The following is a 23900-nucleotide window of genomic DNA, read 5'->3' as shown; positions in this document are numbered from 1 at the left end:
TGAGGATTTATCTTATGTTCCCATGGCGTAAACTGTCCTGAGATGCTTAATACTGGACGGGAGCTGCCATGGAAAGCCTGCTCTCGAATCAGCAGAAGAAGCAGATGATTGTTCACACATTCTTTATTATCAAAAAAGAACGAAACCAATATTAAATTAAATAAATTACAAACATTTCTGAGCTGGTTATACAACATGCATTTATCAAGTAAGGCTTCAGAGCCATTACACATCAACATCACTGTTACTTTAAGAGCAATAAAGTGACACTGGAAATGAAAATTTTTCTACCCCAGCATGAATTTGAGCTTCCCTAATTCTGTGGCCCGGGCAATTGGAAATTCAGACTTTGAACTGGCCACATTGTGCCTCCAGCAATGCCATTTGCCCACTGATGTTACATTTATTGACAGAATTGGCCCGTGGCTGCAGAAGCGAGGTATCCTTCTTCCTAGGTCATCAGAATCGCAGAGCATATAGTCAGTGCGGCTACCTTCAAGCTGTCTCTCTTGACATCCCATCCATTATGCCTGTAGGAACTTCAAGAAATACAATCTATTTTTTATACATGGTCTGTTGCTCTGAGGCTTCTTGTGTTTGGCCTGTCAGGCCCTGAGACTGTGAAATCAGCCTCCTGTAATTAACCTTGAATGAAGAACTGGAAATTGGAATTTTCCTCATTTAACGTGATGCCACCTCAGAGATACAGAAATATTGATTAGCTACTGTAGGATAGTTTCTTGTTCCATCGCACCAATTTCTTTGTTGCTTTTTTCAAACGAGCAAGTAAAAGGAGCACTCAGGCAGTAACAAAAGACCATGAGTAATCACCCTCAAAGATAATTTAAGGGAATTAATCTCTTGATTTTACCTTATAGAACAAGCTATACATGGTTCTGGAAAAATCACTGCTGTCTAAGATTAAAATGAGTAATAACCATTAGTTCGTGGGTTTTTCCTTTTGGAAACTAACCTCCTTTGGTTTTATTACTCTCTCCTGCACCACATAACCAGAAACTGAGGTAGAGAAATGGTGACTTAGTTAATGAGGTGTTACATAAAACCAAACTGGCAGGGTCCTGATGTTGTTTCCTTTAATGGTTGTCTAGCTATGATGGTTCTTGAAGCTCTATTTTCCTTAAAAATGAGACATCTGGGAGCTGTAGGAAAGCCCCACTTTCTCTCCTCAGAAAGCCTTCTAGCAATCTGCTAGTGAATCAGCTCAATGATGTATATGTACTTCAAAACTGTACATTAAAGCTTGTTAATAGTTTTAATATCTTAGAGTAATAAAATAGAAATAACCTTTAAAAATATAATTTACTTTCATTATTAAGGCCACTCTTTATTTTTTGCGTTCATGGAAAGATAACAGACTGTCCAGTTTTACTTCTATTACTGTTCACTTTTTCTTGTTGTCTCTTGCATTTTATCCCAGTGCTGGAAATACCTTGTAGGAAGATTTGAAATTCAAACAAAAGAAATTGTTTTCATTGCAGTTGAAGACATACCAGTATGTGTCTTTATCTTAAATTTTTTATAACCTTATTTTCATAAAAGCCATATTTGAGGTTGAAATGCACTGAAGAAGGGTCCCTTTAACCCTTGGCTTATGCTTAGATTTTTCAGGCTTTATATTGTCATCTTGTCATTACTGTCACAACATCAGCAATGGGTAAGAAGGGAAGGCATCAGAGAGGGAAACTAAAATAGCAGTTGTTATTAGCATCACTCAAATATAAAAGAATGTCAGATTTTTAGAAATGATTAAGATCTCGGCTGTCTGTCTCTGGGTTAGTGAGGCAGGCTTGTTTGCCTGGGAGGTAGATGGTCCTGGTAGCATCAGTCTGTGGTGAATTTTAATGAAAATCATCAAACTTTTAGTAGAGAATTGTAATGGAAATATCACCTACTATACAAGAGTTGTCTCTTGCTGCACACAAGTGACCGTTTGAGAGCTTGTCACCAGAAGCCCTGCATAGCACAGGGTGTCACTTGGGCTGTTCCCTAGTTGCAGGCATAAAATACACTCAAATTTCAGTTTTACTGCTCTGGATCTATGGCATTACGAAAAGTGTGCAGAAGGGGCTTCCTTCCCTGTCCCTGAATTTGCTACTTGTGATCAAAATTATTTGGGAAAAACATCTTTCCCCAGAGCACTCATCCACGTTCCAGACTAAATCTTTCAGTTGTTCCAGTCAACAAGAGGATGGGAAGAGTCAGAACACCCTTGGGATGAATGCTTTCATGCCATTCACAGTCTAAGAGCCTTATCTGAAGCGCCGTTCAGTCAGCAGAAAAGATCCCTAAAAAACTTCAGGGGGGATTTGAACCAGACCCTGGGTCTTTCGAACACGTGCTCAACCTACCGGGCAGGCAGGACAATATGTGCGTATAACACACAGTAACAAGGAATTCTTGTTTCTGATTACAAACTAGTCCTATTAGTAAGAAAAAAAAATACGTAATCCAGAAAGCAGCCCTACTGAGATAGAGTACCAAGGTCTTCGGGATATCAGAAGTACAGCAGTGGTTTGAGGCAGTGGTTTCTGGGATGTTGGGTCACAGAGAAAGCAGTGCAGGGGGTCGTAGAAGAGGGGCCACAGGAGAGGCGGAGGTGGTGCTACACAGACACGCAGGGAAATTCAGGGGCTTGCACTTACTGTGCAGACACCCCAAGGGTCAGTGCACATTTTAGAACAACATTACCTTACAAAGCTGCGTTGCCGCACCTTGCAAGAGTTGCTTTGGCTTGTGAATCAAAGCCGTGAAAGGCTCTTAATATTTGCTTGTATTTCACTTCATCAGGAAAAGAGGGAGGAGGGAAAAGAAAGAAGGGGGATGCCCAAATTACGTAATGTCTATGCGGGCAGAAGAGTGCGATTGTGTGAGACAAAGGAGAGCGCTTGGCAATAATGACTAATCGTCCCATGTGTTAAGGCACCTGCCTTCAAATGAACTCGCTTCTCTTCTGTAATTAATGAGATGGCATTTCCTGAGTTCCTGCTTCCGCAGATTTCTGTTGCCTGCTCCAGAGCCCATTGCTCTGAATACCAGAAGCGGAGCAGGAAGGAGGGAGGAATTTATCAGTTCAAGAGGTGTGATGGCCTCTTGCTTTGCAAACGTTGTATCCCCAGGTAGAAGTGCAGCTCTTCACGAAGGGATGGGAGAGAGGAGTCTGTTCAGGAGGGTTTGCCCGCACGCTGACGCTCCCTGTGCGCTCACAGAGCTGTCTGGGTCTCTGAGTGGAACATGCTTCCAAACATCTCCTAAAGGGCACACAAGACATGCTGGGTTAGGGCTGATGCCATGGCACAAACCCAGCAATGCAGCTCAGCAGTCATTCAGTCACACAGAGAAACGCCACCAGAAACTCCAACCCTTCCCAGCCCTCCTCCACGAGGGAAAGCTGGCAGTGGGGAGGTTGCTCTGGCTCCAGCTGTGCGTGGACAGCATGGGGAAGGTCAGCATTGGAACGTATCTCCTCCCAGGGACCTGGGTTTGGTGGGTGCAGATCACTTCAGCATTAACAAAGTCTGTGCTGAAAAACTTGACCAGTGACCCTTCTTCTGGGCTTGAGCTAAACCTGGTTCTCCAAGTTCACCCCAGTGCCTGGAAACCACAGGTCTGACTGTGAATCTGAGCTGTGTGGCCCAGAATGGATTAGAGGATTCCCCTGTGGGGCAACCTAGCTGCTCCTTCATCCAGGTGCCTGCCAGAGCTCCTCATGACAGGAATTTTAAATTATTTTTGCAACTAACTTCTCAAAGCGTTACTGTTGCTAGCAGTTTGCCTGGCACGGCACAGGGGACTTCCCATCTAACCAACCCCAACCATGACTTCTGATTTCCACCTTATGTCCACAGCTGAAGAAGTGACCCCTGGCACTAGAACTAACCTCCTCCAAGTTCTTGAACTCTGCACTGCTTTCATCCACAGGCTCGTCATAGATGGAGAGCTGTGTCTGATTTGGCCCCTGTGCAGGAAAGAATCAAATCCACAAATTAGCAGAGTGCAGGGTTGAAAGGAATGAAAAAAATGACTAACCCAGGCTTAAAACATCACACGTGCTCAAAGGGACATGCCCAGGAAGAAGGGGCACAGAAGGAATCCTGTTTCAATTGTTTATCTTCTCTGACTGAGCTGGCATTTACATATCTCTCTGCCGAGATATGAGATACCTTAACTTATTCTCATGAGATAACTGGCTAACTGTTGCCCTGGTTCCAACTCCAATTATCATGCAATAAACCCACCCATATTTGGGGAGATAGCTTGTCTGACCCTGTGTTGTCAGCATGTGCCACATTCCTGCCTCGGCCTTTTCTCCTCCCACCAAGGGAAGCATTCATGGATGCTGGGGCTATTCAAGGACAGGGGCGTGTGCTTTGACTTCATTTCCGAGGGCCAAATTCTGCCTTTGTGTGCAGCTGCATGTTCCAGCCAACACCAAACTGAGGTCATGGTGCTGAAACAGCTCTTTTGGCTTCTCCAGGCTGGAAAAACATTCATCTCCCAGCTAGGGGTTTGCAGAAGACATTTACACTTCTGAATTCCCATTGAAATCAATTCAATCAGTAGGTGCTTGGCTCATACGTGAGAAATAGGAGGTGAAATATTTTGTTGGATTTAGACCTTTACCACTTGAGATAAATAAGAAACTTTATTAGCTGCAGTATTGAGTTGTTATTCTTCCTTTGTGCTGATGCAGCGCGTAAGCCTAATAGTACAGTACTGTGAGCTGGAGAAAGACTGGGGAGCAAATTTACCTCTTCTAAGATGGGCGGGTGGACAACTTCTTTGATATTTGCCAGTGCAAACAAAACAGCATCATGGATCGTCAAGAAGATGTGACTTTGGTCCAGGCCTCCTTCCTCAAAGATTCCACCTGTGCTAATGTCATTGTACACCTGGGCTGAAGAAAGGAAAAGCACGTGAACAAGAAGGAAACCAAAGAAGGAAGCCTTTGAAAGTGCACATGACTGACAGTGGTCCTCTGTGCTAAGGCAAGGCTGGCATGCATAGGGAAGAAGCAGGTTTGCTGCAGAAATGAGAGTGTAGGGATCTATTTTTCTACATGCTAAATGTGGAGAGGTTCCAGTCGTATCACTTCCCAAACGAAAGGACCTATTTCACACAGAGAACAGCGTTTCTCTTTCCTTTCTTCTGTTCTCTTCTTTCATCTGTTCTGGTTTGGTCCAACAAAAGGCTGACAGCTTGCACAGTTTGCACAAAGAACACAAAAAGATCTCCTGTCTGTCAGGAGCACATAAATGGGGGAAGATCACATGGAAATGTGTTCTTCATGGATTCTTACCATGCACGTTTGCCAAGAACACTTTAATCCCAATCTTCTGATAACTGGAACACAACTAGAAGGGATGAGAGGGGAGAGAGAGGATTAGTAACACAGCTGCTCCAGTACTGTGTTTAGACATAAAATCTTTTATCCAGGGCTTTACACATGTCCTGGGGATGCTGAAGGAGAAAGTCACACAAACCTTCTATTGAGGAGGGTAAACATCTTTATCTGAGCTGCCCAAGAGAGTAGAAGTTACTTGGGTGATACGTTGCTTGGCTATGTTTGTAGTACAGAACTAACCTTGCCTAGTGCTTTTGTGCCCATGAGGTCAACAAAACACACTCCACTCATGTCCAGGATGATGGTGTGAAAGCTGATATAGGGCGGTGCTGTCATCATAGGGTCAACATCTGCTTTAGGCATGACACTGAAAGTGCTTCCTTGCAGAGTAGTGGTGCTGCCCAGCTCACTGGAGGTATGCACTTGCCCAGCACCGTTGGCAGGTGGACGGAACGTGACATAGGAGATGCTGGCACCATTAGCAGTCGTCTGGTTGTTATTGGTATCTGTTGGAGAGGTGCTTTCAAAGTCTTTCTGGAGCTCTTGCAAAGACAAGGTCTACAGCAAAGCAGAAATGCACAGTCAGGGCGGGGCACAACTATCAGCACAAGCCGAGGTCCTGACACGTGAATGCACCTGAAGTAGTCAGTGGCATGAAGTGTTTCAATCTGGACTAACTCCAGCCCTAGACTGAATGTCCCTTGGGGTTGGAGTACGTTAGGTTAATTTTAAATGATTCCTGTTCACATGCTTCAGGACTGCTCAGCAATGCAAACCAAACGAAGCTGGGATGACTGGGAAATGTGCTTCAGAAGGGCACTTTTGAACTGAAATGTGACATAGATCCAGCCTTAGAGAAACAGGGCAAGCTCGGTTTCTAGCAAATTGTTCACCATGTTTCCATTCTAGCCATCTCTACAGCTTTCTTGCTCCCAGCCATTTTCAGTTCTCCTGCATCTTAAGGTTTTGGCTATTGGGAGGAATGGAGCTGTGGGTGGGAAGGAAAGGAGGCAAGAGGTGGTAAATGTGGCTAGGAAGACAGTGCAGAAAACCCTATGTCAAGAGGAGCTGTTTGATGAGGACTTGGGGTCTTACTCGTCAACACAGGAACCCAAACTGAGTTACCTTGTTCTGCCTCAATAAGAATTTCGGTAGCTTTGTTGGTGGTTGTGCTGTTCCCTTCTCCTGCCGTTTCACGTATTTCTTCCTGGCTAAGTACACTTTACCAGGATCCACCCCGGTCTGTGGAAAAGAGAGAGAGTTTTCTTTGAAAAAGTCTGTTCAGCCCCATAGCCAGGGGCTGCTATTTCTTTCTTCCCATTTCCCAGCCCGTGGCACATGGCACGGGAGGACAGCAGCAGCTGTACGCCGGAGTGAGGTGACCCTGATGGCAACCAAACAGCAACATCTCCAGTAACTCAGGGTACCTGCACACGCAGGGAGGAGGGACTTGCAGTAGCAGGATGACTCTGCTTTGGCAGAGCTTGGAGGAGGATACCTGCCAGGATTCAGGCATAACCTCTAAAATGAGATCTACAAACAGTCCTGAAGATCAGGGAGAAAAGGATGGAAGAGTAGAGGATGGATGTGACCATCTTTCATGATCATCCTAGGCTTAATTATCTCCATGTAGCACTACAGGAGAGAGCAAGGGCCATTTGGGATTGGCTGCAAGCAGAAATTTCTTAGGGCATTGCTCACCTTGGCTATAATCTTCTCGCGGAATATCTCTGAGTTGGCAAAATACAGTGGCGAGCAGTAGGTCACAATTTTAATCCCATTAAGTTCATGTACCTGCAACAGAAACAAGAGCTCAAACCAGGCGTGACAGGGACTCTGTGGGGTGCAGGGTGGCTGGGAGTTTGGGCAGCAGATAATGGGGAAGGTCAAGCTGAAGAGCAGCACTCCTGCCACCCCTGAAACAAGCAGCGACATCCTGATCACAGTGGGTACCAGTGGCAAAAAGAACAGCATTTTCTCTGAGGATAGTTTAGCTTCTGCTTACCTTGTTGTAGGCTTTAGGGTTCTTGTAGATGTCAGTGGAAGGTACTTGAACCAAGGCAGAGCCGTTACGGCTAGGAGAAAAGAGGTGGCCAGAATTAGAGTAAATGTTGCAGGGGAAGAAAACTGCTTTGCATCACATTCCATACCAGGATTTGAAAATTTGCTTTATGAAAATACTTAGATTTCATCCCTGCAGAGTCTACAGGGCAAAAAAAGAGTCAGCAGTTTGAGATCCCAGACTGGGAAATATTAATAAAGGGCTTTGATGGATTAAAAATGGTGTGTAAACTTCACGCCAGTCTCTGCATATATACGGGGCTCGCTCTTTTTATGAGCAGGATTTTCTGCTGGGAACTATGCAGGTAGCTTTTTGTGCTGAAGTAAATACCTTCAGACTTCCCCCTGCCTTGGGATGTGCACATCGCTAACCGTGCGCAGGAGTGGGAATGCAGGCAGTAAATTAGCGCCTGCCATTCCTGTTTGCACATTCCAGGGGCCAGGGAGGACACCTGCACTCCCCCAGGCTCCTGCCACACGTTCCTTCGAAACATGGGCCAGAGGTTGGTTATAAAAATAATCTGTCATTTATTCTGCAACTGGGAGATTTTCCTTCTCTTTTGGTTTTTGTAGCTACGCTGGTACTTACAACTGGGTATGGAAAACCACGACCAGCACGGAAAATCCCACGCCCACAGCGACTCCGTAGGGAAGGCTCAGGAAGAAAGCAGACAGGAAGCTCACCAGCCAGACCAACTGCAGAAAGAGAAGAGCATGGCAGGTCATTTTACTCTACCACGGGCTGGAGCACAGCGATGGATGGAAAATGGCTCTGTGCTGATATTCTGGACCCAAAGAACTACACAGCTGAGGATCAAAAGACCGAGGCCTGAATTCTGCAGCTATTTTAATTATACAGTTTATTGCATGCTTTCGTGTGAAACATCATCGCTGGGAAGCTTGCCAGAAGCCCCAGTTTTTCAGCCGTAAAAGCAGCCAGTGCGTTTCTTTACAGCTGCACGAATACCCGCACCACTCATTCAGTTCAAAAAGTATCAGCCTATCTAGTCAAGAAAAGGCTCCCGCAGGTCAGACCATCTGCTGCTCAGTGACTGCTCCCAGCCCCAAGAAAGCTCCTGCTGTCAGTCAGAGCATTTCAGAAGGAATGAGCATCTATCTGAAAACCGTCTGAGCACCTACTATAAATGACCTGAACACAGAGCAGATTTGATGACAAAGTATGACAGAGCATACCAAAACCTGCTCCACCTCTCAGCTCAGAGCTCTGTCATTTGTCATTTTTATATATTAGCACTCGAGCATCTCCCTCTGTGTGAAATTAGTCCTGCCTAAGCATATAAACATGCCCTCTGAGAATCATTAGCAGGTTATTATAATCCCATCCTCAAGACTGATAAAACCTAACTTTGACCTTGGACAAATCAGGGTAACTTTGATGACTTCAGCATCTTAATTTGTATGCATGGTGCATATAAACGGCAAGTAAGGGCTTCCCTCCATCCAGACTTCACACTGGGCTGTATCTGTGGAGTGATCCCTGCAGTTAGCACTGAAATACAATCAGACTTGAGGTAATACACACCAATGGTCTGACATCACCCAGAAATGGTGTTCCCCGTTTTGGGACAGGACACTGAATCTGGTTCAAATTCCAGGGAGATTAAGGTCAGGGGAACACAGTTCACTCCATTGGCATCTGCCTGGTCCCCACGCTCCCTGCACCTGTAGGCTGTCCATGGTTGCTGGTAGGAAGAGCTTTGTTCCAGCAGCTCAGTGGAAACACAGCACAGCCGGGGCAGTGGGTCTGGCTGTGCCATGGAGGACAGATGATTCACATGGGCCAAACCAAATTGGTTTCTGACAGCTGTTCACCTCCACTGTGGTGACCACGTCTGGCAGAGACACGCTGCCGAGGCGTTCCCCAGGCAGCACCATGCATCTCCGCTCAGTCCACCGTCTGATCAGGTGTCTGCCCAGACGCTGGGCTGGGGGCTGTGGAGCCCGCGGGGACGGTCTGTGCTCCCTTCTGCGAGCTCTGATAATGGGCAGTAACTTCACCTGCCCTCACGTGAACTGCCAGAGCCGACCCAGACCTTCCATCCTGCCCACCAGGCACCAGCAGAAGCCATTCAGAGATGTGCTTAAATTGCCATAAAAGATTCCCAACAGAGAATTGCATCTTCCCATCAGCGACTTTCCCTCTCTGATGGTTCTTGCCTGCATAACCATGTCAGCTCAGACCTTGCTTGTCCCTGGTCCGGTCACTCTGCCAGGCTCAATCCTAAGGATGGACCAATTTTTTTGTAGCTCGTGCCCTGTGCTAGAGTGTGCCTTCACGTCATGATCACACCCCTGTGAAATCTGTGCCTGGACTGCTAACCCATCTCTTCTCCAGCACCTGTTTGAACAGTATTTTGGGAAAGCTCTTGATGACTCAGGTCAGCCCCTTTGGACTCCTGATTTCTCCGATAAGGCGGTTTGTCGGGACCTGACAGGATATTGGCTCAGTGTCCACACACACCACTCAGCCGTGGGAGTCCTGTTCAAACACTGTCTTTTTATGTCAGACATTTCCAAATTCCGTTCTCACTCCCCCACACCCCCTGCCTGGGTTTATATATCAACCAGTGCCTGGAGTCCTTATCGCTGTGAAGGGCTCTCCTCACCCTGGAGGGCTATTGTGTGAGTTTTTAAGTCATGACTCCTAGATATTGAGCAGGGCCGGTTTGGCTAGTTCTGGGCAAACAGGCTCCCGCAGTTGATAGGCATTTAAACAGAGCAGGTAATAGTTCAGGCCTCTCTGATATGTGCGCTAAGCATGAGAGTGCTCAGCTGGGCAGGACAGGCTCCGCCACCGCTCAGAGCCTTGTTGGCGAGGGGTTGGAAGCACGACCACACGGAGAGAGCAAAACCCACCTTCTGCAGGGGACTCATACCGCCCTCCTGCCTCCAAAAGCCTGCCGGGGGGCTGGCCTGCTCGCCCTGCCTCTGCCTCACACAGCTGCGGGCTGAGCTGCCAGCATAGGCAGGCGGATGCCTCCCACCCGTCCCCAGGCACTCACGCAGTCCAGCTTGCTCTTCTTCCACAGGTAGAAGGGATCAGCCAGCTGCTTGAGGGAGTTTTTCAGGTTCACTGCAATGAGGGCTCCCAGGACAGACTGCGGAGGAGAGGGGATCGTATCAGCTAGGATGTGGATGTGCGGTGTGGATGTGCCACGTTTTGCAGCAGATGCTTTCTGCAGTGTCTCCTTTCCTTGGTCCAAATACCACAAGGGAATGGGAAAGGGTGACGCTCACAAAGATCTCACTTGGATCTGAGCATAATAATGTAGACTATTCTTGCTTCCAGAGACTCAGTGCAGACAGGACCCCAGGCCAGGAACAAACCATGCTGTGCAGCAGTTTGCATCAGGGGTTTTTGGAGCAAGACTGTGCCTTCGCTTGGCTGTGTGGAGTATGTGACACAATGGCCACGCTGTTTGCACAGATGTTTGTGTTACCTTTGGAAGAGGTTCGAGGTAGATCCCCAGAGCCAGCATGGTCACCATAACCACCAAGGCCACAAAGAAACTTGCCACCTGCAAAAAAGAGAGAATTAACTTCAGCAAACATCAGGGTCTTCCTAAACCCCCTCTGAGCCTTTCCTCTCCTGCTGCTTCAGCCAGTGGGACAACTGGTCACTGCAGTATTTTATGTGAGCAGATGATTGCCTCTGAGAAATAGGCTAAGATTTTGCAGATCTCACAGATAACCCCAAACTTCCCTCACGTGGTAGCTCTGCTCAATCCGGGGAGCCAGACTGGGAATGCAGATTTACAGCCCTACATCTGTGACCAATCCAAAGAACCACCCAGGGAACAAAATGGAGTTGGGGAGGAAGGAAATTCTGCTTTAACAACAGCAATGCGAAGGACTCATATATGGAGCTTCTCCAGACCTGCAGCAGTGATGTCAGGCTGGCAGCATGCAGCAGCTACAGGAGTTTGTGGTCAAGTGGGGTCACGTAGGGAAGAGAGGAGGAGGAGGTACTAACTTGTGATTTCCCTCCTGCCCCATCGACGGCAAGAGTGACGGAGAGAGCACAGCAGATCACGTGGATTTTGAAGAAGGATCCAAAGAAGTTGCTGCAGCCCAGGGCCAGCATTTCCTGTGGAGATGGGGGAACGTGGTCATCAGAAAGGACAGCTGCCCGTCCTGCCCTGCCAACGCGTGTGAGCTGCCAGGCAGGAGAGCAGGTGCCCGAGTCTGGGGTTTGTGTGGCCAGGGAAGGGACCTGGGTTCCCTGCAGTGTGTCCCAGACCCTTTCCTTCCAGTAAGAGCTGTGATGGGCTCTGGTATAGCAGGGAAACCTGGAAGCACAATTCCACCTAAACACGTCATCTGTTGACTCACTAAGGGCAGGGCTTCATGTGGTATGCGTGGCTGTTATTGAAAGCTGCCGCTGTGCCAGTGATGACAAAAGAGGATTATTTAATGTCCTGCCTCTCACAGTATCTAGGTGACACACCAGGAATCCAGGTCTTTCTCTGCTCAGTGAGAAATACATGTGCCTCGTTGTGCTCCAACAACCTGCAAAAATGCCGTCTGCGCCAGCACTAGGGCTGAAGCCTCAGGTCTCGAGGGAGAGCAAAGCAGAGAGCTCAACCTAAGGCTTTCTTCCCTTTTGCAGGCTCTCTCCAGTCCATGGGAGATGGATCTGCCATGTCCTTTCGACCCCCACATGGCAAGCTGCCACATAAGCCTGCATGCATGGGAGCAGCATGTCTGTTTTAAGCAGCGCACGTTTGAAAGCTTCCCATTCATGCAGCGAGGTTTTCCTTTCACGCCTGAGAGCAAGGGGAATGGTCCTTGACTGCGTCCTTCCAGACCAAGCGTTACCTGGTTGGGGTCCACGTTGTAGCCATGCTTGGCTGCCAGTGTTCTCCCCATGGCTAAGTTGATCACGTAGCTCACGATGGCGAGTGAGAAAGCTGTGCCGATCATGTCTTTCCACTTGTTCACCAGGGGCAGGGTTGGTGCTGGGAACCTGCACTCAGAGCGGAGGCAAGAAGCAGTTGTGACACTAGTGACCAGAGGCCAGTGAAGTGGGTGAGGAGCTTGTGTTCAGGAATGACATAATCCGTGTCTACACTGTGGACAGTGTGAGTGGATGGTGGCAGTTGTGTAACAGAGCGCAGCAGTGCTGCCTGACAGTCCTGGAAGGGGACTGGCATACAGCAGGGAAGAGTGAGGTGTTTTCCAGGCTGCAGGAGGAGGAGGAGGAGGAGGAGGAAGGAAAATTATCTGGAAGTTGAGTCAGACCTGCACATGCACTTACCCCATGCTGATTTTCCCAACTACGGGCATGCCGTACTTCTCGGGCATGTTAAAGCTGCCAGAGACTGCAGTCGCAACTATTACCTGAAAGTACAGAGAATAAAAGAGCAGTAAGCGGAAAGAGCATGAGCTCTCTCAGAAGCACTAAGCTTGCTGTGCTCCTGGGGCTGACAGTAGAAAATTAGCACCAAATTTGGGCTAGGAAAGGAGAGAATCTCCCCAGCAGGAGTTATGTTCCTCATACTCAGCATCAGCAGGATGCAGGTACAGTCTAACAGGGACAAGCTGGGCATCGGAGGTATTCTCCATGAGGATGGCCCAATTTCTGACCCCAAGCCATGAATATGCGTCATATTCACTGTGTAGATGCTCTATGTGATGGGCCCTCTGTGAGCAGAAGTGGGTGTCCCAGGGCTGTAAGGTGAGGGGAGGGACTGTCTCCTGGAGGGTCCAAGGGACAGCTCATGCGTCACTTACGATGATGATCTCCATGGGGATGGGCATCCGGATCTTTTTCATGTACTTTAGGTTGAGCTCCTTGACAATGAACAGGAGCACAGCACTGACCAAGGCATAGACCAGGGAGGCCACGTTGGTTTTGGGCAGACCTTTACAAATATCAATGAATGTCTAAAGGGGAGAGAAGAGGAGAAGGTGTCATGGGGAACCAGAGACTCTGGACAATGCGGACAGCACAGTGGAGAACACTTGTTACCATAATCAACTGCAAACACCCTGAGATGTGACGAGGGTGAGAGAAGTGCTAGAAACCCTGCTGCTGAGACATCAGCAACCAGCCCTGGGTCTGTGCTGTCCAGTTAAATGCAGTTCTAGCTGTATCAATGGAGCATGCATCCGTGGAAGATGCAGGAAAGCCCAGGAATGGGTAAACCTGCTCATAGGAAAAGTTTCTGTTGCTAACAATTGTGCAAGACTCCTGCTGTAAAGCAACACAGTTCATATTCTTCCCAAACCCCAGACCCATTTCATTACTTCTAATTAGAAACTAGCAGACAAGGGCTCAGATAATACTGTATAGGAAATACAATGGCAGCAGCGTAGGTGTGCTGGGCTGGGAGTGGTGCAGACAGCCGTATTCCCCCTCCCTCCACCCTTTCCTTCTCTCCTAGCCACCCTTTCCCTTGCATGGGTGGCAGAGATGCCTGTGGTGTGGTGGTCACTGGGGGAGGAGGTGCAGGGAAGGCCCCTGTCCAGAGCACCCACTTACATAGACGATAGCTAAGGGCCCGGTGTAAGATGGGACTGTCAAGCCGAAGACGTACTTGAGCACGGAGATGAGGATCTGCAACCCTGCTGCTGTCATGAAGCCCCTGATGAAAGACTCTGAGAGGTAGATAGCAACAAAGCCAAACTGCACGAATCCCAGGCACAGCTAGGGTAGGACAGACAAGGCGTTATTAGAAGCATGCCAGCCTGAAAGGGCGAGGTGCAGAGCCTGAGCGTGCCCGTGTTGGGCAGGCTGCTCCGCCGGGAGAGCGGGCACATCCCTCCCATGCAGCCGCGGCGCAGGCAGGGCTGAGCAGACTGTCCCGGAGCAGGGATGGGGAGAGGAGAGCTGCAGCGTGCTGGGGTGTCATCACTGGCTGCGATCCTGCCCCAGGGGCTGGCCTCACCCTTGGCTAGTTCATTTGGAGAATTTCACACCAAGACTGCAGCTGGGGCGGGATCCCCCCAAAAACCTCTATGCTGAGGCATCATCCACTTAGAAGTGGGGCCTCCTCTGGCATCTGCTACCACCATCTCTGCTCCAGGGAGAGAGCTCGGCTGACTCCCTGTGGGTCAGCTCTGGCCAGAGGACACAGCACAGGCGGTGCAGTGGGTCCTTACTTGTATGATGGCTGTCAGGCAGGCTAACGTGGCAGAGATCTCCAGCCTGGCCGCTTCCAGGGCTGTGGTATTCACGCTGGTCTCATTGGTAGTCTGGTTGAAGTACTGGAAGGCTGACTCTGGGGCCAGCTCATTGCAGACGTTCCCAACAATAATGCTGATGACTGCAAAAGTACCTACAGGACAACACAGTGATGTCAGTAGTTTTTTCTAGAGAGCGTCCTGTCCTGGAAGGCACTTGGGCAGATTAGGCTGTCCAGACTGAGACACCCAGCCCATCACCGCAGCCAGCCCTGTGGTGGGCTGTGGCAGTGGTTCATTGGGGTGAGATCCTGCTGTGCAGCCAGAATCAGGGATCCCATAAACCCCTGACAAACCAAACATGCCCAAACATCTCTATTCTGGAACACACTGGGTATTCCCAGCCAGTTGGTGTTTAATTGCCTTGTGCAGAAAGTTGCTCTGCAGACGCTTACCTGGGACCATCTGATGGATACCGCCAAGGAAGAGGTATGTTACCAAAGGGAAGAAGGAGGAGTAGAGCCCGTTGACAGGAGGCAGACTGGCCAGCAGCGCGAAGGCCATCCCTGGAAAACACAAGGGAAATGGGCAGGTCACCCAAGTCTGTGCAGCTGGTGTCAGCCCCCTGCCCTGGCCACGCTCACATCAGCTCCGAGAAGGTGCTGCGGCCAGCACAGACTGCTGCTTTCTGGGCAGGAGGGGCCAAAGAGAGCAGGGAAGGGCTCCGTGGAAAAAATATAGGGACAACCAGGTAGGAGGTAGAGCTTGTGTTGATACATGTCAGCAGTAAAGGTAGCAGTAAAGGTAGCTAACCCCCCCAGAATGGACATAGCTGTCATCTGCAGACCTTTACTTGAACTGGTAAAGTGCTATCCCCTCTAGGTGACCCAGAAAGTCATTGTGTCTCACCTTGTGGCACTTGAATCGTCCCCGCACTGAGCCCACCAAGAACATCGGACAAAATGTAGTCCTTAATTTTATACTTGGGAAGCCACACAAGTATTGGGAACAGGCTAAAGAGGATGAGTTTGAATCTGGAAGCTGAACATCTAGAGGAGACAAAAAAAAATGCAAATAAGTAAAGAAGAAAGGAAGCAAGTGAGCTGGGAAGTAAGCAAGCAAGGAAGCAAGGAAGGATCTTCCTAGGAATGTCTCAGTATTTCTCCCACACCAAATCCTGAGCCCAATATTTGGTGCACAGCCCTTCCCTGCGAGGTGCCTTCCCTGCAAGGCTCTTGCAGTTAACTAGCTGGACATGCCGTGGAGGATTATTGTGGGAGGTCCTGACATTGGGAGGTCCCCAGTGCTGCCACAGCTGGAAGGAGAACCTGCACAAAGCGGAGGATTTAGCTCCCCAGTATCTTGAGTCTTTGTTTCTAATACCCTGCAGATGGGGGGTAGGTGAGCTGCAGGGAGGAAGCACAGCTCAAAGATTCATGGGGCAGTTGCACAGAGCCAAAGATGAACTTTTTCAGGTGCTTGGTCAAAAAACCCAAAGTGTGCCTGAAAGAAGAAGATTGCTCCTGGGTTGACACATGCAGCATCTCACATCTCTGCCTGCTGACATACATGTTCCCTCTTTCCTGTATTCCTAAAAAAGCCTTCATTTTTCCAAGGAATGGATATAGATTTCCAAGACAGCAATCAGCAGGATTAATCATCTTTCTTTAAGGAAAGCCAGTACTGTTTTTAATCAGAAAGCTGGTAAAAGGAAATCCCAGCTGGAAAGCTTAAAGAAATAATCCACACACTCATACATACATCACCAATTATACCTTTTTCGTTATTAAAAAATTTGGAAAACAGAAACCCAAATCCCAAGTGCACTTAGTGCAAACTGTTCTGCTTATTTGCCTTCCAGCGTAACAGCTGAGGCAGTGAAAAGAGTAACCAGTTTCACTTGCTTCAGTGCAATTTGCATTTCTCTTGTGCCTTTCATCCATCAAAGCCCTGAAGATCATGGAAAAGGTTTCCCAGGATAAAAATGGGAACTGTATCCCCAGGTCCAAATTATATCCCAATTCCAGACCAAATCTGGTTTAGATTTGCCCCAGCTATAGCATTCTATGTTACCTGAAAAGGTTTTTCAATTTTTCCCCAACGGGGTAACTTCTGCTTTTCTTCTCAAACTCTTCGTCGAAGAGGCTGACCGAATATGCAGGACGTTCGATGACATAGCGAGGCCTGGTGTGGTTCATCTCTGGATCATTTAATTTTTTTCCCAGAAAAAAAAGAAAAAGCAAAGCCAAGAATGTGACTGGAGCTGGCCCCACCTGCAGTATAACAGACCGGACACCTCCAGCATCTGGGAGCCCTCCCCGAACATCTCCACCCTAAATAGTTTCCCTGTGGTGCAGAGGCAGGTCCTGGGAGTGGCTTCTCCCAGCACCGGGGGCTGCTGCTCCCCGGCACAGGGAGTTTTTACCAGCTATTTTGAGGTGATGCTAATGAGCGATGCCGTGTGAAGGGGACCGGAGCGCGTCCTGGATTGTCTGGCAGATGAGCATGGGTGTTAATATTAGCTCTGCCAGTGACTGCCTTTTTGCCTCGGGCAAGTCACTTGACCTTTCTCATGCCTCAGTTTCACCATCTGCCGGTGGCGTTGGCAAGACTTTGCAACCCTGGGCAGCCCTGACACAATTTGCAATGGTAGATACTGGCACCGTGATTAAAGGCAGTTTCCATCCGAGGTGTTCCTGCTGCACTGCTGAGTGGTCTCATTTGCATTCAGCAGCCTTCCTATTTCTCACTTGCCATGAGAGGCTGTGGATGAGTCCCTGGTTTATTCTAGGAAGTGATGCGCAGAAAGATAACCATTGCTAATTCATTTCAGTGATGAAGATGCCAAAACATCCGGATGGACTAGTCCTGCCCCGTACCTGGGTCTCACCAAAGAAGGATGATGAACTTCAGAGAGCCCTTATTTTACTATGACCAGCGATGCCTGGGAAGAGGGGAGAATCATTACAAACTGGAGAGGCTAGGGGTGGAGGGAGGAAGTGGTCAGATATAAAACAAGGATCTTGGTAATTATTTGTGGTATGGCGTGTATCTAAGTGGGTCATTGCCCAACAAAGGAGTAGAAGAGGGGGTGGAAAAAGCTGGTGATTCAGGCAGGAGAACATATCAAGAAACAACATCCAGGTTGCTTAGAGCTTATGGAGTGATTTGAACGTACCAGATCCTCCCCTCCCCTCTTTCGGCACTGTGAGTACTGCTGAAGTCAGTGCACGCCTTGACACCGAGTTCAGTGGAGCCAGGATGAGCAAAATGCCCATCCGTAGGACTAATGTCAGTCCTTGCTGATAAGCAGTTACCTTGGAGTGGGGGCTGGAAGACGTGAGTAATGTGTAGCAGAGTGGCCCAGCAGTCCAGGGCAGGAAGGAAAGTATGATGCAGGCAGCCGAAACTTTTGGGAGAATTTAGGTCAACAGAATCATTATGCAAATAGGAGTAAATGGGTTTAGAAAGGGAGGTCATCAATCCCACTCCTGCAGTGGATGCTTTAGTGATCACAGGGGCAATCAAGTGCAGTTTGCTGTGAAATAGCTCCAGCAATGGTGTGTTTCTGATTCCAGGCTCTGATCTGCACCCACGCTGACTCGGGAGGGACCCCGGCCTATGTCTTTGGAGGGCCAGCTAGGTGAAAGAGGAGACATGCCCCTCTTCCTGCATTACCAGGTGCTTAATCCAGTGCCCTCTGCAGGCGTGCACACACTGGTATCCCTGCTGCTTCTTTTCACCTAGAGATGCCCTTCCAAGAGCAATTACAAGCTTTACCTTTTGGAGGATTGGTGCAGGCTGAGACTATGCAGTGTCCTAGGCTCTTTCCCAGTCCCTACGCTCGTACCAGAAGCCCATCCGATAAATGGTCATTCCCTGGTTTTCCCACGTCAGTCTGTGCAAGTCTTGTCCCTCCCTTATAGCCTTGCTCCAGATCCTGTTGCTGAGCAGGTTCCCAGCGTGCCCAACCTTTCTCCAGCCGCAGCTCCGCTCTAGATTTCTAGTCCTCCGTCGTGAATATTTTGTAGCCCAGGTCCAGGCCCAGCGACAGGCTTCTAAGGGGTGATAAACCCAGCTCAGTTTCTGGTGCAGGAGGTCTCTCTCAGCTTTATTTCTCGGCCCCATCACTTGCGGAGCAGCGTGCCTGCCATCAGACAGACTGAATCAGCCAATTATATCACAGCTCTTTAATGAATTTCCCCCGCTGAGCAAAAGTGCTGGCAATCAGGAAAAATAATAAACAAGGCAAGTATAGAGGGAAAAATATCCCCATGATTAAATTCCATCTTAAACAAACAGGCTAATGATGTCAGCGTCTCGGACAGAGTCAAGTTCTTGACTTGGCTTATCACTGGCCTTGCCCTAGATCAAACAGCAGGTTAAACCTTTGCGATTTCAGAATTAAAGAGAACGAGCTGTGTGACTGCTCCTTGAACAAAAGGCAAAACCAGCTGTCCTGGTGTTGATGGGATAAGACCAGAGCAAGCTGCAGAGCTGGTTTAAATCCTGCAGCTGGGGCAGGACACTGAAGCAATGCAGTGTGTGTGGAGAGAAAAGCAGAGTGCCAGTAAGTTGCTGCGTTGCAGGGACCAGGTTTTTCAAGAGCTCTGTTCCAGTATGGGCATGGATGGAAATAAAGGACGAGGTCTGGGGAAGAGCTCCAGGTGCGGAGCCCCTGTTACAAGCTTTTCATGAAGCCCATTCCTCCAGTGTGTTGGCTAGAGCGGGTGATGCTAAGAAATGTGAAGTTTGACCTCACTGATAAGTCTACTGAGCCTGGGGTCTTGGAGAACTTGTGACACACTGAGTATGTAACTGTGATGTGATACTTGGAGCAAGCAACAAACGAAGGCAGAACTGCTTCACTCCAAGAATATGATGTGGGTGAAAGATCTTGTCCCAGTAGGTCGTCAGCTAAGAGTCCCATCAGTTCATACCTGGCTGATCCCTGCCCTGCCAGTCTCAAACCATCCTGTGCATGCAAGGCATGGACCTTTTTCCCAGTGTTCATCTTGCAAATGCATTTACTAAACTCTTATCTTCTGTCCCTGGGCTGGTGATAGCTGTGTTTGGGAAGAGGAAAGTCACATTGAGGTTAGTGTTGATACGAGCCATTGGCATAAAGCCACTTTCCTGTGCTGGCATAGGCACAGAAAAGGGACTCCAGTCCAAGGAGTGTGAGTCAAATTTAGTGGGAAAGCAATCTGATCACTGCCTTATGCATAATATAAGGGCCCAAATTGGTCCCAGTGCAAGAGCTGGACATTCAGGGAATGCCTTTGCTACATTTTAGGGAGAAAAAAATCAGTGCTCTGGAAATACTGTTTCCTCCTTTGTCTGCCCCCTCTCCATCCCCCCTTCTTCTTGCACAAGGCAATGCACACACAGATCTCCTTGCTGATTGCTTCTCAGCTGATGGAGTTCGGAGGTCTGGTCCCTTCCAAATCCTGGGTGAATCTTCATTAAAAACATCTCTTTCCCAGCTCCATTGCCCAAGAAAGGGTTATAAAAAGCAACTCTCCCCTACCCCAGGAAACAAGGTCTGCCTGAAGAAGGCAAGCACAGGTGCAAGGGTTTGGTTGCGACACCAGAACAAGGTCTTGACTCCTGTTCCTCTGAATCAGTGCCTTCAGCACCGTGTCCGCTGCGACTCCCAGCCTCCCGCTCCCGGCTCCGGCTGCAGGTGCCATGGGAGCCCTGGGGCAACACGGTGAAAGGGCCCAAGTCTCGCAAGGTCAGGCGAGGAAGCCGTCACCTCCTACCCTGAAACCTGTGCTGTGCTTCCTTGCCTAGGCATGGCATGGGGCAGGACAGGGCGGCTGCAGTGCCGGGCTCTGTGGTGCCAGATGCTGCAGTGCTGGATGCTGCAGTGCCGGGAGCTGCAGTGCCGGGTGCTCCTCCAGACTGAACTCTGCCTCACCCTCCTGCTGCACCCCCGCTTCCCTCTCCCTTTCACGCCTCTGGTGTCGAGCTGGGCTCGCAAAGAACACGGGCAGGAGGAAAAGGAGGCTTCTGCTGTCAGTCAGTTCAGGTATTTCAAAAGGATGTTGTATAATTCACCTCCGCTATCGGGCGCCGATCAGCCCAGCGGATCTGCCCCCATGCTCCCTGGTTGTTCACTCTCGAACCTCCTGGCATCAGGGACAGACCAGGACCGAGTCTGGCTGAAGGGCCACACTGGCAGCTCATCACCAAGGGACCGCTGGCACCTTCATTCAGGTTAGCATCTTCAGCTGGGCCGTTTGACTGGGCATACCTTTTTGCTCACAGTTAAAATCGCTTTGATCCGATTTAGTTTTGTCTTACCTTTGGCTCTGAATTGCCATAGGGTTCATCTACAGATGAACTGATTCAGGAAGAAAGCACCTTGCAGTGGTAAAGCCAGATCTATAGTCCCATGTTTCTGGCATGAGCATATTGGTAAAAACATCTTTCCTAGTAATCTGGGGAAGGGGAAGAGGCATAAGCAGGGAAGCGGTGCTTGTGTTTCAGGGGGCTGAGCAGCCGGCTGCACGCACGGTGCCATGAGCTGAATACGCACAACATTTGGCCGTGGGGTTTAACTTTTTCTTAACCTCTGCCCTTTGGAAATAGAAGAGGCTGATGCTAGGGGAGCATATAGATCAGTTATGAAAAATACCCTATCACAGAAACGTCTTTTAGCCTCAGAAAAGGCAAAATGCCAGAGTCCATAAAGTTCAGTAAAAACTTAGCCGTTTCGATCAATTTTCCACAAGCAGCATGCAGGAACCATCGTGATGGCTGGTGGAATAAAAGCCAGAGAGAGAGGGAGAGGGCGAAGGAGGGAGAGGGGTGCCGGGAGGTGCTAACTGGCCCTGCCTGACTGTGTTGAGGCACAGAGGGAGCCGTACGCCGCGGGTGCAGGGGCAGGGAGGAGACATCTCTGCTTCCCTCCAGCTCCCACCTTCCCATCTCGTTGCACCATGCTGCAACCTCGGCTTTAACGTCCCCCTCGGGAGCAGCCATCCCCTTCCTCCACTCCTGCACTTTTGCCACGGAGCAGCCAGGCATTAAATCAATGTTTTCTTTTTGTTCAGATTAAATATTTGGAGTGTTAAATAGGTGATTTCCATAAGGCAGATGTCCCTTTTCTTGTTTTAAGTGACCCAGCCCAGCGCAGGCACCGGGCAGGAGCGCTGCACTGTACTCTTGTTCTGCCGTCGCTGGGCCGGTGCCAATGTTTGATGTACCACTTCACATGAGTTTCTAACCAAACTAGCTCTGCACTTGGTAACCAGAATAATAAGATCTGCAGACATCTGCCAGCTACTGAAGGTGAAGCCAAAGTGTTTGGCTCAAAGGGTGTTTACTAAGTAAAATGCTTATGTTCAGCAGCTCGACTTCTGCTCTTTTTAATGCTGTTGTAAATGCAGCAAATGCCATGGGCACAGGGGATCTGCTCTGCACTGACACTGGGGTAGACGAGCCCAGATTTGGCCCACTCTTTCCGTGATTTGTTTGATTAACGCACTTGTTCTCAACCCCACCCTCACTCTCCATTACTTTTGTAGTTGCATCCAGTGCTGTACCTCGCCGAGGGAGGGCTGGGCTGGGGTGAGGCAGCAGGCGCATGGCCTGGGGTGCTGCAGTCCGGGATGCAGCTATGGCCCCATCATAGTCCTCCGAAAGCCACCAGCTTCCCTGCCCCGCAGTCCCCTGGAGGTGTCACCTTGCTGGGTGTAGCCCAGCGGTGCTGGGTTCAGGTTGCCAGCTCCTTGGCAGGCAGAGAGAAGTGCCTGACCTTAACGGCACCTGAGTCTGTCCCCTGGGAAGTGGTGTGTCCATCCTCCCCATCCCATTGCCGCTCCCTTGGCATACAGAGCCATTGGGATGGGAGGAGGGAAGGTTGGAAAGTGCACTTAAAAGAAGAAGTGAAACTTCGGCGTCCCTCGCTGCCATCAGTCTCTGCTCTCCACATGCCTCTGACACAGACCTTGCCCTCCGCCTTTGAAGAGCAAGTGGGCAATGCAAATCCCAAGGAATTAAAAAGTTTGCAGACTGCAGCATTCTTGCACTGCCTGCGAACACTTATCCGGGATGCCTGCTGAGAGCTTGCTCCTGCACATGCTCCCTGCCCCTGCGGATTTGCTCTTGGAGAAGGAAAAACACCTCTGGAGTCACCCAGTCCATCCTCCCCCAGAGGCAGAGGATGGGAGAGCATTTCTCTACTGGAAATCTCTGACCTGGGGCAGAAATACTGTGTGGCCAGCAAGAAATGTCACTTCAAGGACTTATCTTCAAGGGAAAGAAGGACAGGCCCCTAGCTTAAGTTTTCAGCTTGCTCACAAATAAGGTGTGGATAAATTTTATCAGGGTAGAGCAGAAAGCATCCTAGCTGCATGAACAGCAGTTTACCGCGATGGAGCAGGCTTATGGGGATATTTTCTCTTGCCTATATATGAGGGAGCCTGCCCAAACTGGACCTAAACACCCCGTGAAATGGCACTGAGAGGAGCTGGTGACCCTACAGCCATTCTGACAGGTCTCAGTCTGGGAGCACTTCTCATTCCCAGCTTTAAAATTCCCTCCTACTCTGATAGCGTGCCCACAGCCATGCATCCATGCACCAGGATGTCCCGCGCAGCAAAGACCCCTTGCCTAGGTTAGATTCCCGTGCACAACCAACCAGTGCTCCTCAACCATTGCCTACAGGCACTGGGCTCCGCATCCTTTCCCACTATGCCTGTGCGTGCAAAGTCTAATTTGGGCTGCAACATCCTCGGGGCAGGGACCACTTTACATAGTCCCATGCACAGAAAGTTCTGATCATAACAAGGATCCAGAAACAGAGGTTCTCTCATCAGTATTGCTTCTCCTATACCAGGCAAATCGCCCTACAGATCTCAGCAGGAGCCAGCCAGGATAAGATGGCAGGATTTATTCTAGCAATAATTAATTCACATATTTGGCTCTTCCAGCCTCTCTTCATAAATCAAGCTCTTGGATTGTTGGTGTTGCTAATTCCTGAGTAAATCTGCTGCTGTAAATCCCCTTTGCAAAAGCAGGGAGCTTCTCCTATACCAGGCAAATCGCCCTACAGATCTCAGCAGGAGCCAGCCAGGATAAGATGGCAGGATTTATTCTAGCAATAATTAATTCACATATTTGGCTCTTCCAGCCTCTCTTCATAAATCAAGCTCTTGGATTGTTGGTGTTGCTAATTCCTGAGTAAATCTGCTGCTGTAAATCCCCTTTGCAAAAGCAGGGAAAAAAAGAGAAGGGGGGAAAAAAAAAAAGAGTACCAGTTCTCCAAATACTGAAACTCACACCCAGTGGCTGGGGAACCCGGGTGTAAAACCCCCGCCCA

General features: G+C 49.2%; 1 protein-coding gene across 1 annotated transcript; it reads right to left on the bottom strand.

The window, feature by feature from the left end:
• Positions 1–3221: 3221 nt before the first annotated feature.
• Positions 3222–16767, bottom strand: SLC26A9 (solute carrier family 26 member 9). Its single transcript, XM_009272770.1, has 20 exons — positions 16643–16767; positions 15479–15618; positions 15025–15135; positions 14549–14724; positions 13929–14093; positions 13178–13330; positions 12702–12784; positions 12263–12410; positions 11418–11531; positions 10885–10962; positions 10447–10542; positions 8013–8119; positions 7368–7437; positions 7064–7156; positions 6488–6604; positions 5603–5920; positions 5318–5372; positions 4770–4915; positions 3899–3976; positions 3222–3269 (listed from the first exon to the last, which is right to left on the bottom strand). Exons 1-20 carry the CDS (start codon positions 16765–16767, stop codon positions 3222–3224), a joined length of 2421 nt encoding a protein of 806 aa, XP_009271045.1.
• Between the last annotated feature and the right edge of the window lie 7133 nt (positions 16768–23900).

Source organism: Aptenodytes forsteri, unplaced genomic scaffold (genome assembly GCF_000699145.1).
Source record: "Aptenodytes forsteri isolate BGI_AS27 unplaced genomic scaffold, ASM69914v1 Scaffold142, whole genome shotgun sequence".
In the NCBI taxonomy this organism is placed as follows: domain Eukaryota; kingdom Metazoa; phylum Chordata; class Aves; order Sphenisciformes; family Spheniscidae; genus Aptenodytes; species Aptenodytes forsteri.
The sequence above is the reverse complement of the archived record's forward strand: the minus strand, read 5'-3'. Positions and strand labels throughout refer to the sequence as shown.

Bases quoted from the DNA above. Each gene is read 5' to 3' on its own strand.
- SLC26A9 (XM_009272770.1), bottom strand. From the start codon at position 16,767: ATGAACCACACCAGGCCTCGCTATGTCATCGAACGTCCTGCATATTCG. The intron at 15,136-15,478 runs GTGAGACACAAT...TGTGTTTTCCAG, and splicing joins GACGATTCAAGTGCCACAAG to GGATGGCCTTCGCGCTGCTG. The intron at 7,157-7,367 runs GTAAGCAGAAGC...TTTCTGTTGCAG, and splicing joins ACCCTAAAGCCTACAACAAG to GTACATGAACTTAATGGGAT.